This window comes from Anoplopoma fimbria, chromosome 17 (genome assembly GCF_027596085.1).
Source record: "Anoplopoma fimbria isolate UVic2021 breed Golden Eagle Sablefish chromosome 17, Afim_UVic_2022, whole genome shotgun sequence".
Taxonomy (NCBI): domain Eukaryota; kingdom Metazoa; phylum Chordata; class Actinopteri; order Perciformes; family Anoplopomatidae; genus Anoplopoma; species Anoplopoma fimbria.
This window is the reverse complement of record NC_072465.1, coordinates 20,956,163-20,971,706: the sequence shown is the minus strand read 5'-3', so window position 1 is coordinate 20,971,706 and position 15,544 is coordinate 20,956,163. Positions and strand designations below refer to the sequence as shown.

Below are 15,544 nucleotides of genomic sequence, written 5' to 3'. Positions count from 1 at the left end.
AGTGCAACAAACTAATAGGAATACAATAAGTGCAACAGACTAATATGAATACAATAAGTTGGGGGGGAACCATGGCCTGGAGATAGACGTATCTATATGCAATCACACACACACACCTTCTCTTCCCCACTATGCATGAAGAATGTGCACATACAGAGTCTACACAGGTGTAAACATACAGTATTTGATTAGTGTGTGGTGATGCTGATTGTGACTTGTCTTGTCCAGAAACTGTAGAGCGGGAGAATAACAAGGACTACAACCAGGTGCTACTGGATGTCCAGCGCTCGCTGCGGAGGTTCCCACCTGGTGAGGAGAAGTAGTGCTGTGTATATTGTACAGAACAACTGACAACGCCTGTTGATGAACACACTGCCAGGCTGTGCACTAATCCTGAGCATCAAATCTTGAGATTTTGACTTAGTTAATGTTATAAATACAACTTACAATTTGTAAATCATCGGGTTTCGAACCATTTGGAACTTGTTGATTATCAATGTTGTTACATTGAGTTCAGTACCAATGACAAAATGCTACAATTTTGACATGGTGTGTAAATAGAGTAATTTCAGTTCTTTTATAAAGCCATCCACATGATGAAATGTCACTCACTTAAGAAAAATCTACATGTGTTATCTTACTGACCAATGCAATGTCAAAGCTTTGCCGTTACTGCTTTTCTACTAGAAAAATGTCTGATCTCAGTTAAGTTTGTCTAACCAAACTGTGTGATGTCTGTCAGTGGTTAGGTGCCTTCAAAACAAAACTGTAAAATGTACATTTGTTACTTTTGGTAACAAAATTGATATACTGTACTGTAGTTCTCAATCGGTAATGTTCAACTTTATTCAGAGCACAGCAGAATTTGTACTTTTAGACTTTATTATGGAAATGTATCATTTGTTTGTTTGTTGTTCATCTTTCTGGTGGGTTTGACTGGAAGTTGAAATACTATATAAACTAATAACTGTATTTTGCTTTGGCTGGATTTGTACAGGTATGCCAGATGAGCAGAGGGAGGGTCTCCAGGAAGAACTAATTGACATCATCCTCCTAGTTCTGAAACGCAATTCCCAGCTGCACTACTACCAAGGATACCATGACATTGTTGTCACCTTCTTATTGGTCCTGGGAGAGCGCCTCGCTACTGCTCTTGTGGAAAAGCTCTCCACGCACCACCTCAGGTACTCACCACATATGTAATCTGCAGCTTCTTTTTCACTATACTACTTTCTTTCTCTGTTATTTTTCCACATGTCACATTGAAAAATACCACCACCCCCCCTCACCTCCTCATCAATGGTCTATTGTGCACTCTAAAAAGGCTCTCTGTTCTGTCTTTTTTAGGGACTTCATGGATCCTACCATGGACAACACGAAACACATTCTTAACTATTTGATGCCCATCATTGAGAGGGTCAACCCTGAAGTGCATGACTTCATGCAACAGTAAGACTCTGATTTTTTTTTTATCTTTTTAGTAATAACACGCAAAAATCAAATTACTTTCGGTCTAATTAGAGGTTACTTATCAGACATGAAACTTTCTAAAATGAGAGTCTATCCTCGCTCTGTATGCATTTTAAAGATAATTTGCAAGGTAATTCAGCTATAATTAAGGCAGAACGGAAAACAATTATTAAAAGGCCTCATACCCTACATGACTTTCCCTATGGTTATGAAATGTAATACCATTTCTATATACTCTATAAATAGTTTCCACTGGTATATGCTATACTAAGTGAGTACCAATTTTTTTTTTTTATCTGTTTCTGTCTAAAGCAGTATTGTTCTATATGAATCTTGCCATCATTGTCAAGATCTTCTTCCAGGTGTTTTTAATACAGTAAAGGTTAATGTTAAACCTCAGCATGCTCAACTCAAAAGCGTATGTTATTGATGTAAGTGAAGCAGAAGGGTGACTTTACACTTGCAGCATACTGATCCTGTTATGACAGCTCGAGTTAAGTCTGTAAAGACTGAACGCGACAGGTCATTAAGTCTTCAGGCCGGGGGGGGCTAACATCACAGCTGCCCTCAATGTCTTTCAGTTCCAGATACCATTGCACAACTCTCAGATTTAATAATGAATGCTATTCAGGGTCCCTGAATAGGAGCGTCGGCACACGTTACAGTTTTGTCCGCTACTGTAAGTTGATCTCTTCCATTTATCGATTGATTCTCAGGGCTGAGGTGGGGACAGTCTTCGCTCTCAGTTGGCTGATCACCTGGTTTGGTCACGTCCTGTCAGACTTCCGCCATGTTGTCCGGTTGTATGACTTCTTCCTGGCCTGCCATCCGTTGATGCCCATCTACTTTGCTGCTGTGGTAATTTAATCTATGATAAGCTCTCCTAGTTTGCTATTATGAGTTAGTGATTTAGAAACTCAGCTTTCATTTACATTGCAGGAACCAAGTCTTCTGAATCAGTCACATGCAAAAACATGTGTGTGAGCTACATTAATTGATGTGTGAGTCAGAGGCCGAAAGCTAAGTCTTGGGGAGTTGTTCTTAATTTATTTAGGCTTTGCACACCTCATTAGGTAACCTGAGATGCCTCAGTGTCCTTCACACAAAACACACTTTTTGTGAGGAGGCTCTGGGTGTCCGGTTATAAAGATAAGACCTTGAAGATGTCCCGGCTCCAATGATAAGCAAGTATGGGAACTGGTCTTGGCCGGAGGATACAGACACGTTGTCTATCTTGTCCCATGGCACAATTTTTACTAAAAGTTAGGAAACATATCAAGCTAAAGATTGACCTTTTTTTAAGTATTTTCTCACCATGGGTAATGTCCTGTTCAGTTATGTGTCAATGACGTGGCTGTGTGTGTTTTTGGTTCTTGTGTTGCAGATTGTGCTGTACAGAGAAGAGGAAGTGTTGGAGTGTGAATGTGATATGGCGATGGTTCATCACCTGCTGTCTCAGATTCCCCAGGATCTGCCATATGAGACCCTCATCAGCCGAGCCGGAGACCTCTTTGTCCAGTTCCCTCCCTCTGAACTGGCCCGAGAGGTGGCCTCACATGACAGGTACTTCACTCCTTAGGGTTTCCACCTTGCCTTCACAGATGCTAATCACTTTATTCTACTTCTCAACTCTTCTACTTCTCAACAGTTGCTCACAGTGCTTTCATTAACACTTTCATTTTCTTTCTGTCTCGATCTCTCTTTGTATCTGTCTCTTTTACCTCCTAAGCATGGCAGCCTCTACCTTTAAGGACTTTGACCTTGCGTCCACTCAACAGCGACCAGACTCAGTTCTCCGTCGTCGACGCAGACAGAAACAGGCTGCACTGGAGAGGTCGGCAGCGAGCGCAGTAGCGGCGGTGGCCCAGCCTTCGGTGGCGCGGCGGTTTGTTCGACTAGCCGTCATGGGTCTCACGGTGGCTTTAGGCGCGGCTGCTCTCGCTGTGGTCAACACTGCCCTGGAGTGGGCCCCCAAACTGGACTTGTTTCCTTGAACTGCTCCTCTTTTACTCCCACTCGCTCCAGCAGATCTGCCCTTGACTGCTGATGGGTCTGTTTCCAAGAACCCTTTAATTCATGAAACCACAGACTATGCAGTCTAACACTGTCAGGAGTGCACTCTCTATACTGAACCAGTTAACACTCCTCTTTTCGACTTCTAGGATGTGTCCTAACGTCCTATATATGGCAAGCTAAGGCTCCAGTTGAAGGTCTTTCTCCTGAAGAGCAGGCACCAGTAAAACAGCGACAACTACTGGTGTTCTGAAATGAGGCCCCCATCCTGCTATAATGAAGAGACTGTTTTTATAAGAACTATAACTGATGGTTCGTTATTTATTTATATTTGGTATTAGGATGATCTGATATTGAGTTATGCTCACAGAGATCTATGCTGAAAGCTTGGTAGACTCATTACACTTGAAACTGCTGCCAATGAAGAGAGCTTGAGTGAATGTATGAGTGTGCGTATGCGTTTGTGTGGTCGCATCCCATTTGTTATCTATTTGATACCTGGACTAAGACCAAATAGAGGATTGTTAGAATCTATTGTATTATTTACTGTTAATTAATTTATAGGTATGTAAGCAGATGTAAAGAGAGATGGTCATGACACACAGGCCCCTTGTTAAGGTAACCAATATTATTATGTTTTAGATCCTTTTGTTCATTTTAATGTCTTCAAAAAGTCTTTTTAGTCAAGAACGTATCTTAAAACATTTCAACAGTTGTTATCCTTGACTACACATTTCTGTTCTGGCTCATGGTCTGGGTCAGCTGAACATATCACATTAGTGATGTTACCCAGTAGATTAGTTGTGGCCTGCTTGATGGGTACTTTTGTATCTCAAAACGTCTGAGGATTCGGCACAAGATTGGAGTTCAGCTTTTACAGTTCAGGACGTAAAAATAAATATCTATTTATCTATCTCTCTCAACCATATTGAACTACTTGTCCTTGAGCTTTCCTATTATTTAGGCACTTAAATGTTCGGTTTCACAACCTTAAAAGTGTGTCTGTGTTTCATGGCCTCTAATATATAGGGTATGCTTTGTGCGTCGCTTTTTTCTGGAGTAGACGATTCAATCTCTCCTTTTTATAGTTTAATAACACACTCACTCACTCAATCTGGGTAACAGAAAATATCAGAGCTGAGATAAACGGTGATTCAAATGAAGTAGATACTCTGTAGTCTGTGGACTGGCACATTCACACTGACTGCATTAGTTTTGTAAAATCACTTTAAGATTAGTTTGATAGGTGCTTCTCTCACTCCTCCTCTAAGGGTGTTCCTGTCAGCACCCATGCCTTCATATTAATGCCATCCAAGGTTTTTGTTTCAAACGCAAATATAGCTTTAACACATAACGTACACAACCAAGTTGGATTGCTTTGAGTGTATCATTTGCATTTCAGAGGCAGTCCAACTCATTCCAATGTTCCAGTCATTTTAATTCAGTCACATATTTAGGGTCACGGGGGATTACTTAAGTTAAACGTGGTGTGGCACTTAACTGTATAGCCGAGCGTCATCAGATAATACATAGCAAATAGTTTGTCAGAGCACAGGTTGTCTGTAATATTTATGATGTATTTAGCTTAACAGAAAATATTCAGAATTATTGACTTAGTTCTAGGGCACAGAAACCAGTCAACTAAGAAACTTCTCCCTTTTCAGTTGAAGGGAATGAAGTGACATGAAGAGAGAAGTTGTTTATGCTGCATTAAGAACTGAATGCTTTGGCATCCCCATTCCTGTATGATGGTTGATTGGTGTATTGCCTTTGTAGTGAACCACTGTTTCAGTTGTTAGGGGATCTACGAACTGATCAAAAAGAAGGTGACCTGGAACATGTCCAGTGTGGTTGTATTGTAACACACAATGTGTCCGCACTCAGTGGTTTTCATTTACTATCATTGCACTAAAAATGATTTATTTGCCTTTTATGTTTATTTTGTTATAAGAAAACTGTCATACTAATGTAAAGCTGTACAAGAGAACGCTAATAAACTAGAGTGGAAAAATGTTTCATGTACAATGTTGTGTCTATTTATGTTTACAATGGGGGAAAATGTGGAAGAAATGCTTTTGATAATTGTATTTTTTCTCTATATGTACCCTGTGCACCATGAGTTTCTTTTCACTGAGGCCTTTTGCATGTCCCCAGTCTACTAACTGGATTTGTGTTTCTTAATGGTCACCTGGCCTTCAACTGGGCTCTCTTATCACACACCAGCTAGTCCTCCTCCTGACTTTCTGTTTCTGTTTCCTGAGAAGAAAGCATTTCACTCTCTTTCCTGACTTTCTAAACTGACATGCTGCAGAGAGAAGGGGGGCACCTATGACCTGCCTACTTACCATTTGAATGTTTTTTTTTCTCTCTGAAACTTCTTTGATTCTACATGCACAGATGCTGTGTATGTGTGTTATTCCCCAGCTGAGAATTATAACTGTTATATTCTCTGTTTGAATAAATTGCCAAATCTGCAATTTTAGGACATCTCAGACTAAGACCTTGTACTTTGAGGCTCATTGCTACGTTGGCAAAACTTTACTCAGCCTGAACTTAACTTTATTAGGCTTATCTCAACAGCTTCAGCTATGTCAGCTTAGTCAGACCAGTTTTTTTTCTTTTAGCTTAATGTTAACACATTTCATCGTGTTACAATAATGCTAAGACAATGCTATATGCTTGCGGTTCTGGTTTATTAGAGTTGAGGCCTGTCACCTTCAAAAAACATGAAAGTGAAGCCAGAAAAACTTCATGGATACAAGACATAAACAACACGTAAGTACTCCAGCAGAAGTCCTGAATACCTGATAAAATTACAGCATCATTATTTTGTCCAAACTGATACTTCAATGTCAACGGCTGTTGTAGCTCATTCGGTAGAGCGGGTATTGATTTAACCACAAGGTTGGCAGTTTGATCCCTGGCCCCTATTGTCTGTGTGTCTAAGTGTCCTTGAGCGAGACACTGAACCCGAAGCTTGCTCCCCGGGCGCTTTACTGCAGCCTACTGCTCCTAAATACTTAGGATGGGTTAAATGCACAGGTCAAATATATATATATATGTATATACCTCTGTGTATGTAACAAATGTAATTAAAAGTTATATCAAGTGCGTCAGAGCAGCTTGTTTTGCAACATGAACACATTCATTCAATGTAAACAACATCCTTCACCAAAGTCTGATTAGTCGACAAAGTACATGATAACAAATTCATATTTTAGTCACTTTTCAAGTAAAAACAGCAAATATACACCAAAATATACACCAAAAATAACTTTCACCGATATACTTTAGAAGGTATTATTTTTGTATCCAGCAATCTTAACACTCTTCTGTAGATCTGGTGTTGACTGAATGATGAGTTGCAAAAAATAATCAAATTATTCATGAATGAACATTATTGTTAGTTGTAGTTAATTAGTTGTAACCATACTTAACACAGGACAAAATAACATTCATTATTTGTTGATGGATTTGTAGCTGTTTGGGGACATTTTTATATACTGAATTTGAGTATTAGGCTTTTTTGTTTTGCATTTTTGTCTAAAAAGCATAAAACAAAGTTGTCACTTTAATCCAATCAAAGTTTAGAATTAAACTGGTAGCAACATGATTGCTGGCTCATCAAACTTTTTGTGATAAAAGCAGAAGCTAGAAGTCAACATGTATATTAAGCATTCATTTATACAACAGTATAAGTATTATTTTATCAGAAGATCCCAGTAATCTCACACTGACAGAAACCTTAGCGATGGAGATGTAGAAGATATAGCTTTAAGTTTGTATTGCTTGTATGTAGCATTTGCATTGCATATTTATACCGCACAATAAAGAAAGTTATCCCTGAATGACAAGACAACGCCTTTACACAGTCTTGAACACATTCATGCAGCCAGCATTAAGTTATCAGCCGTAGCATCGGGTGAAATCTGCGTTTCTTCTGCGTTTTCATTAGTGTGCTTCCCTCAGTGGCAATTTTGGCAGTTGGGATGGCAAGGCTGATTATTGACTCGGCATTTACAGCCCCCAGATGTGTCGCCGTTGCCCTGTAAGAGACAACAAAAGAAACAGTCATATTTTCTTGAATATTAAACCAACACTGAAAAAATTGTTCTTTTTCTACTTTGCGTGTAAGTGAATATTTTTTTTTTTTTACATTTGGTCCCCAGCGAGCTTGTTTGGTGACCCAGCAGATTTCTGTCTTGCACATCAAACAGCAGATCCAATCACAGCCATCTTTCTTCTGGACGACGATGTCACACCGTGGACATTTCATGGCCTCCCCGTTCTGTAGCATGCTCTGAATTGAAATGGAATAAAAATCAATCAAAATGAAAAGTAGCAACAGGGTGAGAAACGCACAATACAACCACTCAGACAACTTAACGCTGAATTACTCTCCCGGTACAAGTATGCAATTCAAGATGGTGATTTTACAAAACAAGTACACAAAGCAGCGCCATGAAACAGCCACATCATACACCCAATTCAAAAGTAATAAATATGTTGGTCTAAGATTATGATCTAAGATCATACCCTTGGAAAGCATGGACCAAACTGAAAAAAATCAGTCAGACACAAAAACAAGAAGTCTGAGGTTTTTTTTCGATCAGCAAACATATAAAAATGCATACTAAAAATATAAGTCAGGGTCAGTAAAACTAATTTTGTTAACATTATTTGGGCAGGATATGAAGTCGACTCTACAGAATGATAAGTGCACACAGTAAGCCTTCTCTTTATTGATGATTCATCATAGAATTAATTCATAATTCTATGATGAAAAATAGAAAATAAAAAAAGCTTGAGTGTCTGTTGGCTGGTTGTTTCGTGACAAAACAAAACAAAACAAAACTTAGTTAATTAATTCACAATTCTATGATGAGCTACATTTAAGACCCCTCAGAACCTCCTGTACTGGTTTTATGGCTTACTGAGTAGTACACTGGTGCAAAACCACAGAAAGTGATGTGTTCAGTGCGGATCTAGTTTCTCAATTTTTTTCCAAACCCATCTAAAAACAACAGAGTGCAGCTTTTAGGTTGACCTACCTCCAGCATCTGCTTAGTTTGCTGAGCCGCCTGGTCGTTCTCTGCTCGGATGCGCAGGTCATCCTGGTAGTCTTTGCAATTCATGCCTGGATGGATGGCCTGCAAACACACATACACACACAGCTTCCTTTATGCTTGGTGCTCCAAAATCTTGGGTCAGTTTACAGAGGTAATGTAACAGACCTACCCTGCAGAGAATGCAGTTGGTTTCTTTGCAGAGTTCACAGTTGAACTCGTTGACTTCGTCCTCGTAGATGCACCACCCTCGACAGTTGGGCGTCTGACAGTGGAAGCTGTGCTCTGAGCGGCTTTCTGCGATGCTCAGACGCAACTCCAGAAAGCGCTGGTGCTCCTCTTCTGTGAGCAGCTGTATCCAGGATCAGACAATGGAGAGAGAGAGAGAGAGAGAGAGAGTAAGAGTGTACATACTGTAGGGTTGTCATCTTAGATAACTTATCTACTGCCTGTAAGAGGCCGTTTAACTCCACTATTACTCCACCCTAAATATCTGTCTTGCTTGATCTCCCCTTTTCTGTTTATTTTTTATTCGAAAAAATGATTTCTTAAAAAATGAAGATTAACAATGAGCATCCTACACATGCTTTTATGTTGCATGGTCCTTTAGGGATAACTCCTATTCCATGAAGGTTGTTACACATAAACAGTGAAATATTACATCATTTTAATTACATACAGCACATTTTGATTTTAATTATATACAGTACATTTTTTTCATCATTGACAAGATTGTCATTTCAGTTGTTTGAGTGGACAGAAACAGTCACGTAACTGTTTGAATTATTACTATTTTTCATATGTTGCTGTTTACCAATTAACTTTAAGATGAGACTTTTTTTTTTGATTTCGTGCACACAAAACTTTATTAGAAGACTAACTTTTCAACAATTTCATCAGAGTCTAAAAAAACGGACAAAATCTCATTTTCTAACTTCCTCTAATCAGGAACCTTATTCAGCAAAGGCTGGGAAAATAAGGAAGCTCATTTTTCCAACCTGCGCTGAATCAGTTCCTAATTGTGGGAGGTTATTTAAGAGAATGTGAACCTCTGTACTGTTTGACTCTCATGAAGATTCACTTTGCATCGAAACTCTAGTCCTCTATTAAAGTTTGTTGCATCATGTCTGTGTGCTAAAGCTTTGGCCATGGACTTTGAACCAAACCTTTTGAAGTATAAAAGATTACCCGTCCCTGAGAGGCCTTCTTTTCCTAGTGAGACAGTCATACCTCTTTCAGAAACCTTCAGAAAGTGTCTTGTTCTCCAGTCTTACACTCACCGCTTGGATCTCTCGGTCCAGCAGCTTGCTTTCACAATTCTCAGGACAGGGCACCTCAGCATCATGACTGTTCACTATTGTCGCTTTTAGACAATCCCTAAACGAGGAAAGACAAAAACTAATAAAAAAATGCTTTAAATACTAAGATTTTCCCATTTTTGCAGATGAGGGCATGAGAAATCCCTTCAAGCTTTTTTTACGACATATGGCTAAGCGACAAAATGATTCGCTGTGTCAGACCTGCAGAAGGTGTGTAGACACTCTCTGAGCACGACGCCCTCCTCTTCCTCTAGGTGAGAGAAGCAGATAGGACAGTCGGCCTCGGTGGCGTTGGGGATAAGGTTCTGGTCTTCCGTTGCCAACAAATTCAGGAAATTCCTGTCTCGTTCCTCCTGCTGAGCCTTAATCACCAGGAAAGGGAGGGATGCAATAACAACAGAGATTCGCTACAAATGTATCCCATTCTCTTGTGTTTCCAGAAAATGGAAAGTGAAACCGCTGAAGACTGGAAACAACAAGCTCTTGGCATCAGCTTTAATAGTTTCCATGAGCATCGACAAAGTTTTTCTGGCCTTTACTCCGTTATGTTATTTCCCCTTTCATCTATTTGGCTCTTAAGTGCACAAGGGTCATCTATTGTTTCTGCATTAATCATATATATAAAGAATGTTAGTTCAAACTATTTAACTTTCTCATTAACGCACCCATTAAAAGCACTTTAAAGTTTCAGTTTTCTATCTTCCAGAATCAGGTAATTGATAAATGACTAATTAACTTACACACATTTTTTATCTACGGGATATAAAATGTGTGCAATAATAATAATAATAAACAGATGGCAATATTGAGTAGCTTCAAAATTGGAATATTAACAAAAATGAGTCACAGAACAAAATGTAATAAAAAATATTTTACACTGGATGACCATGTGATCAAAGCTGACAAAATAAACACCTGGCTTACTACACACTTAGAGGCCACTTTTTTTTTTTTTGAAAAGATATCAGGACTACTTGTTGCCCAATTTTTTTATTAACAGTACTGTTACCTGTTCGTACTGCAACATGGCCAGCCCTTCCTGCTGAATTCGAAGAACCTCCTGCTGGTCCGGCTGGTAGATGTCGGGCACCTGGTAGTCCTCTGGCCGATCTTCTCCACACATCTCACAGCCAGGACGCGTCGGTTTGTTGAAGAACGTACACTTAGGGCAGGCCCAGCCCACCTACACACAAACACATACATACTTAACCACAGTTATGGAGTCACAATGCAGACATGATGTCTAATACACCGGTTGTATTCTGACCTGAGGTTTAGGAGGCACCGCAGGTTTAGGAGGAGGAGGAGGAGGAATGTATGGACGCTTGGGAGGAGCAGCTGTCTTCACGCCACCACCACCTCTGCCCAGCCCTCTGGGAAGAAGTTGCATCGACTCCATGATGCCTAAGAATAAAAAATAATCTCATTAAACTTAAATATAAGTTCCCTTGTTACTTCCGCCTGTAATCAAGGAGGGAAAAATGCATCAAATAAAAAAAACACATTGACAGATCATATCGGCTCCAGCACCCCCGCGACCCTTAACTGGATAAACGGTTACGGAAGATGGATGGATGAGTGACCAGTTGTTTTGGTTTGTTTAATTATTAATCAGGCAGTGTATTTGACTTCTGGAGGGATACTGAACTACTTGATTCTGCTAGAATAGACTAAGTATATTGTTCTTGCTTTCATAATTTGCTCTTAACTGTACCAAGCCTGCTTACGTTTTAGTGTTTGTTGCTGATTCTGTTGTCTGTGCTGTTGCTGTAATCAAGAACTGCTTTGAGAGGTGTGGCTTAGTTTCAATAGGTCAATTGTCCTTTAGTGTGTAAAAGTTTTAGTGTTTGTTGCTGATTCTGTTAATCAGTGCATTCATCACTTTGCACTCCGTTTGTTAAGAGTCAGGATTCAATAGCCAATATTTTTGACAGACTAATTGAAAAAAATTGAACAGATTAACTGACAAAAAAACAACTGTTATTAGCAGCCTTGATCTCTTTGTGCCCCTGTTTGTTACTGACCATCTAGGCGTTGCTGATCCTGGTCCTGCTTGTGTTGGTGCAGTGTGAAACGAGCAGCATGGGCAGAGAGGATGAACAGGAAGGCCTGGTCTCCGTCTGAACGGACACCGTGGCTGTACAACGTCTCACCGTCTTTAGCCAACCGCTTCCCGATCACCCAGCGCTGCAGAGGGGGGGCGAAACCAAAGTCATGGCTTATCTGTGAACAAAAAAAGAGGCATAGAGAGGTTATTCAATGACATCTAGATTTTGGAAAATTTGGTACAGAAAGTGGTGTGTGCGCTGTGCAGTATTTGTGTGTTTGCTGTCATATTAGTACCTTGTCTTTAAGTTGTGCAATTGTCATGTCGGGAGAAGCCGAAACAGTCACTGGGATGCCGGCATCTGACTGAGCATCCTCCACTCCAACCCGCAACCTATGGATTAAAAAAAGAAAATGGATCCAGCTTTACCTTGATTCGGTACATGCACGCACACACACACTTTGATTGTTAAGTTCTTGTCGCAACTCTTGACCTTTATTCTCGTATACTTAGCAATTACATAAACACAATTCAAACAGAATCCACTCCAAAAAACAAACACTGCCTTTGAAAAGATGGAAATTCTTTCCGAGGGAACACCGTTTATGGTTTCTTGTTTTTTTTTAATCATATGGCAATCATAAGGAAGTCACACACACAGACACATGCATACACACAGATGTGTCCCACCTTATGGATTCCTGAGGGTAGGCCTGACTGTTGACGCGGACGGACACTGGGACAGAGAGTTTGGACAGTCGCTGACAAAGTTGGACAGCTTCCTGTTCGTCCCCACTGCTGAGGGCTTCGCTCAGGGAGAGGGACAGTTCTTCCGCTGCGCAGGGATCAAGGGAAGAGTTGTTATCTTCATGTGGCTTATTGTCAACACACAGTTGGATGACACTGTCTGGTGCATTGTATATAGTTTTCTCTCTGACACATATTATAGCCTTCATACATGTTGAGTGTTCCAGCTGAAAACATTTGATTGCAGAAGGAGACTAGGGGCAATTGCACCACACTCAATTCCTCCATCAGAAACAAGCTAGAGTGATGAGTGACGACACTTATTCTGCACATGCTCAGTAGGATTCTCCTTCTGCCTTGTAGCAAGATCATTTCAAAAACTGATTTTAAGGTAGTAAAGTTAGTCTTTGGGTGTACAGTATTTTTCTTCTGCTGTCTAAAGTTAAGATAGCTGCGAATTTAAACTTACATTAATTTTTATCTCTAATGTATTTGTTACAAATTAACATAAACAATTTTTCCATTACCAATTAAAATATAGGTGTTGCTTGCTGGCATAGATATTTTATCATGACTGCAAGATATATGGCCTAATGTAAACACATGTGCCTATAAGCACCATTTGCATTTGTTTGGCCCTATTTTTCTGTTATTTTATTACTAAATTCCTTTATTCTAAATGTAAAATTACATTTCAAAACGGTGTAACAAAATAAATGTGTCAGTTTTAGCTCAAAAGTTTATCAATAAACAAATTTTTTGTATAAAATAATGTTTTATATGTGTTCAAACAATATTAGAGAGGTGCTTTTATGTGAGATACAGTGGGTTACAACATTCTGACTTCTTATATGAATTTATTATTACCTTTATTAGTAATACTATATACATTATATCATCAATTGGAGCACCTTTATGTTTCTTAAAGCAAAGATGACTGGTGTATTTCAAATAGTCTGTGAGTTATGAATGAAAATTGTGACAAATCTTACAATTGCCCCTTACTTTATTGCTTTGGTACTGACAGAGAATGTAAGTTCGTGAGTAATCAGAACCATAACACACTTTCACTTTCCCCTCCAACACGTAGCCTATATATATATTATATATATATATATTATATGTCATGTATTGGGAATAGAATGTTGTGACATGACATTGAGCCGCTCACCCTCATTCAGATCGACTCTCGGTGTAACTTCAGAGGCCATGATCACACCTGAAACGAGGAGTGGAACAACAAGTATCGCGTAAACATCGCAGTAGTGTCAAACAGAGAGAGAGCTGTCGTTACAGACAAGTTTATAATCCAACCTTATCTGCTCGTGTTGTCGCAGCTCTGTCCGCATCAGACACTCACTTCCTCAAGTCGACTTAAAGGTAAGAAGGGAACTTTACAGGTGCAACTGGAGGAGAATCCACAGACAGATGAAGACTAAACAACTTGGTATCGGTGAACAGCTCTGACTTCTCAGCAGGGTGAATAGAAAGTGAAACTTACTAACGATCAGGAAGAAACATTTTTTTTTTTAAAAAGGGGTTGCTCTGGAGTCGCTGTGCTCCGCCCCTTGACTTTATGAAAGTTTATGATGATGATATTAACAAATCTTCAAAAATAAAATAAATATTATTTATATTACTTATTAGTAGAATACACACACACACACACACACACACACACACACACACACACACACACACACACACACACAAATGAGGCATTCAGCTCTCCAGTTCAAACTACAATTTCATAATGATTTTTCTCAGAAACAGAGTAAACCTGAATGCAATACAGCAACAAATGCAAGATGGAGTATAATCATAATGTTTTGTATTTTTTTCCCAGAAAAAGGTAAAAACACTAACTCCCAGCACCCAGCAGATGGCAGTGTCTGATATAAGTTAGTCTAGTGGAATTTTACAGCTCAAAGTTGTTTTGACATCAGACATTTCACAATGTTAAACTTACTTTGCAAATATACATTATATAGACACATTTATTTTCTTCCACTTCATAAATTGCACGTCATCATATCATTTACTCCATGTTTATTGGTGTTAAAAGCTCTAAAATGTCTAAATGACCTCTCCATCACATTACTATTCACATAGTGGGTTATAGTTCTGAATCTGACATGTGTGCAGCATTAACAGATTACTTCTGTTTATTGCATCGACGGAAGTATTTGCAACCCAAAACAGGATCAGAGGTTACTGAGGACTTGGTCCAGCCACCGGCTGCTTCAGCCCCGGTGTGTGAAGGAGAGGTACCGCAGGGCCTTCCTTCCTGCTGCTGTCAGGCTGCACAACCAACTCTGCTCCCAGCAGACCACATGACAATAAAAACCTGTGCAATACAATACACTGTGTAATAATAGTTATAATAGTTTTTTCTGTCTGTAAATATAATATTTCAGTTATTGTTGTTTTTCTACTGTTTCTTATTGCTTATTTATAATACTTTAATTTTTTTTATTTAATTTTTTTTTTTTATCTTGTCTTTCTTTTACTATGTCTCTTGTTTTTACTCTTGCTGTGTAAACAAATGTCCCTACTATAAAGGATTATCTTATTTTATTTTATCTTATTTTAAGAAGTTAACGCTCTGCTCCAGATGCCCGGCGCGGATAAACGAGCCAATCACAGCGGCTCCAGCAGGAGGGAGGAGGGCTGTGATTGGCTGGGCAGCTCTGCTCTGCAGCGCACCACAAAGTTGCAGAGCATCTCCCGAGTCCTCCGCCTGCTCTTTGCCTCCTCTTGGTATCTGTCACACCTGCAGCCCGCCTCTCCTCCACACCACCTCCGTCACTTTGCTTCAGCCTTCAACAGTTTGACCGATCCACCCGATCTAGGTTGTCTGTTTGTCTCGACGCGTTTCAAAG

At 39.6% G+C, this 15,544-nt stretch overlaps 2 protein-coding genes across 2 annotated transcripts in view; one reads left to right on the top strand and one right to left on the bottom strand.

Moving 5' to 3' along the window:
- The window catches only part of tbc1d20 (TBC1 domain family, member 20), a 6,813-nt gene extending 1,317 nt beyond the window's left edge, over positions 1–5,496 (top strand). The window contains exons 3-8 of the mRNA XM_054616935.1: positions 229–309; positions 998–1,184; positions 1,348–1,449; positions 2,187–2,328; positions 2,855–3,033; positions 3,200–5,496. Coding sequence (XP_054472910.1) covers positions 229–309; positions 998–1,184; positions 1,348–1,449; positions 2,187–2,328; positions 2,855–3,033; positions 3,200–3,464 — 956 coding nt within the window. The 3' untranslated portion in view covers positions 3,465–5,496. The remainder of the gene's footprint in view (positions 1–228; positions 310–997; positions 1,185–1,347; positions 1,450–2,186; positions 2,329–2,854; positions 3,034–3,199) is intronic.
- Positions 5,497–6,166: 670 nt separating this feature from the next.
- On the bottom strand, positions 6,167–14,135 carry rbck1 (RanBP-type and C3HC4-type zinc finger containing 1). The gene is made up of 13 exons (XM_054616739.1): positions 13,977–14,135; positions 13,834–13,881; positions 12,606–12,750; positions 12,212–12,308; positions 11,893–12,091; positions 11,136–11,272; positions 10,878–11,051; positions 10,070–10,230; positions 9,830–9,926; positions 8,722–8,901; positions 8,535–8,633; positions 7,640–7,783; positions 6,167–7,529 (listed from the first exon to the last, which is right to left on the bottom strand). Exons 2-13 carry the CDS (start codon positions 13,871–13,873, stop codon positions 7,449–7,451), a joined length of 1,554 nt encoding a protein of 517 aa, XP_054472714.1. The 5' UTR covers positions 13,874–13,881; positions 13,977–14,135; the 3' UTR covers positions 6,167–7,448.
- Between the last annotated feature and the right edge of the window lie 1,409 nt (positions 14,136–15,544).

Excerpts from the sequence above, each read along its gene's own strand:
- rbck1 (XM_054616739.1), bottom strand. The coding sequence starts at position 13,873 with ATGGCCTCTGAAGTTACACCGAGAGTCGATCTGAATGAGG. Across the intron at positions 11,052-11,135 it reads CGGTGCCTCCTAAACCTCAG|GTGGGCTGGGCCTGCCCTAA; the intron begins GTCAGAATACAA and ends GTTTGTGTGTAG. Across the intron at positions 10,231-10,877 it reads CCATGTTGCAGTACGAACAG|GCTCAGCAGGAGGAACGAGA; the intron begins GTAACAGTACTG and ends CTGGTGATTAAG.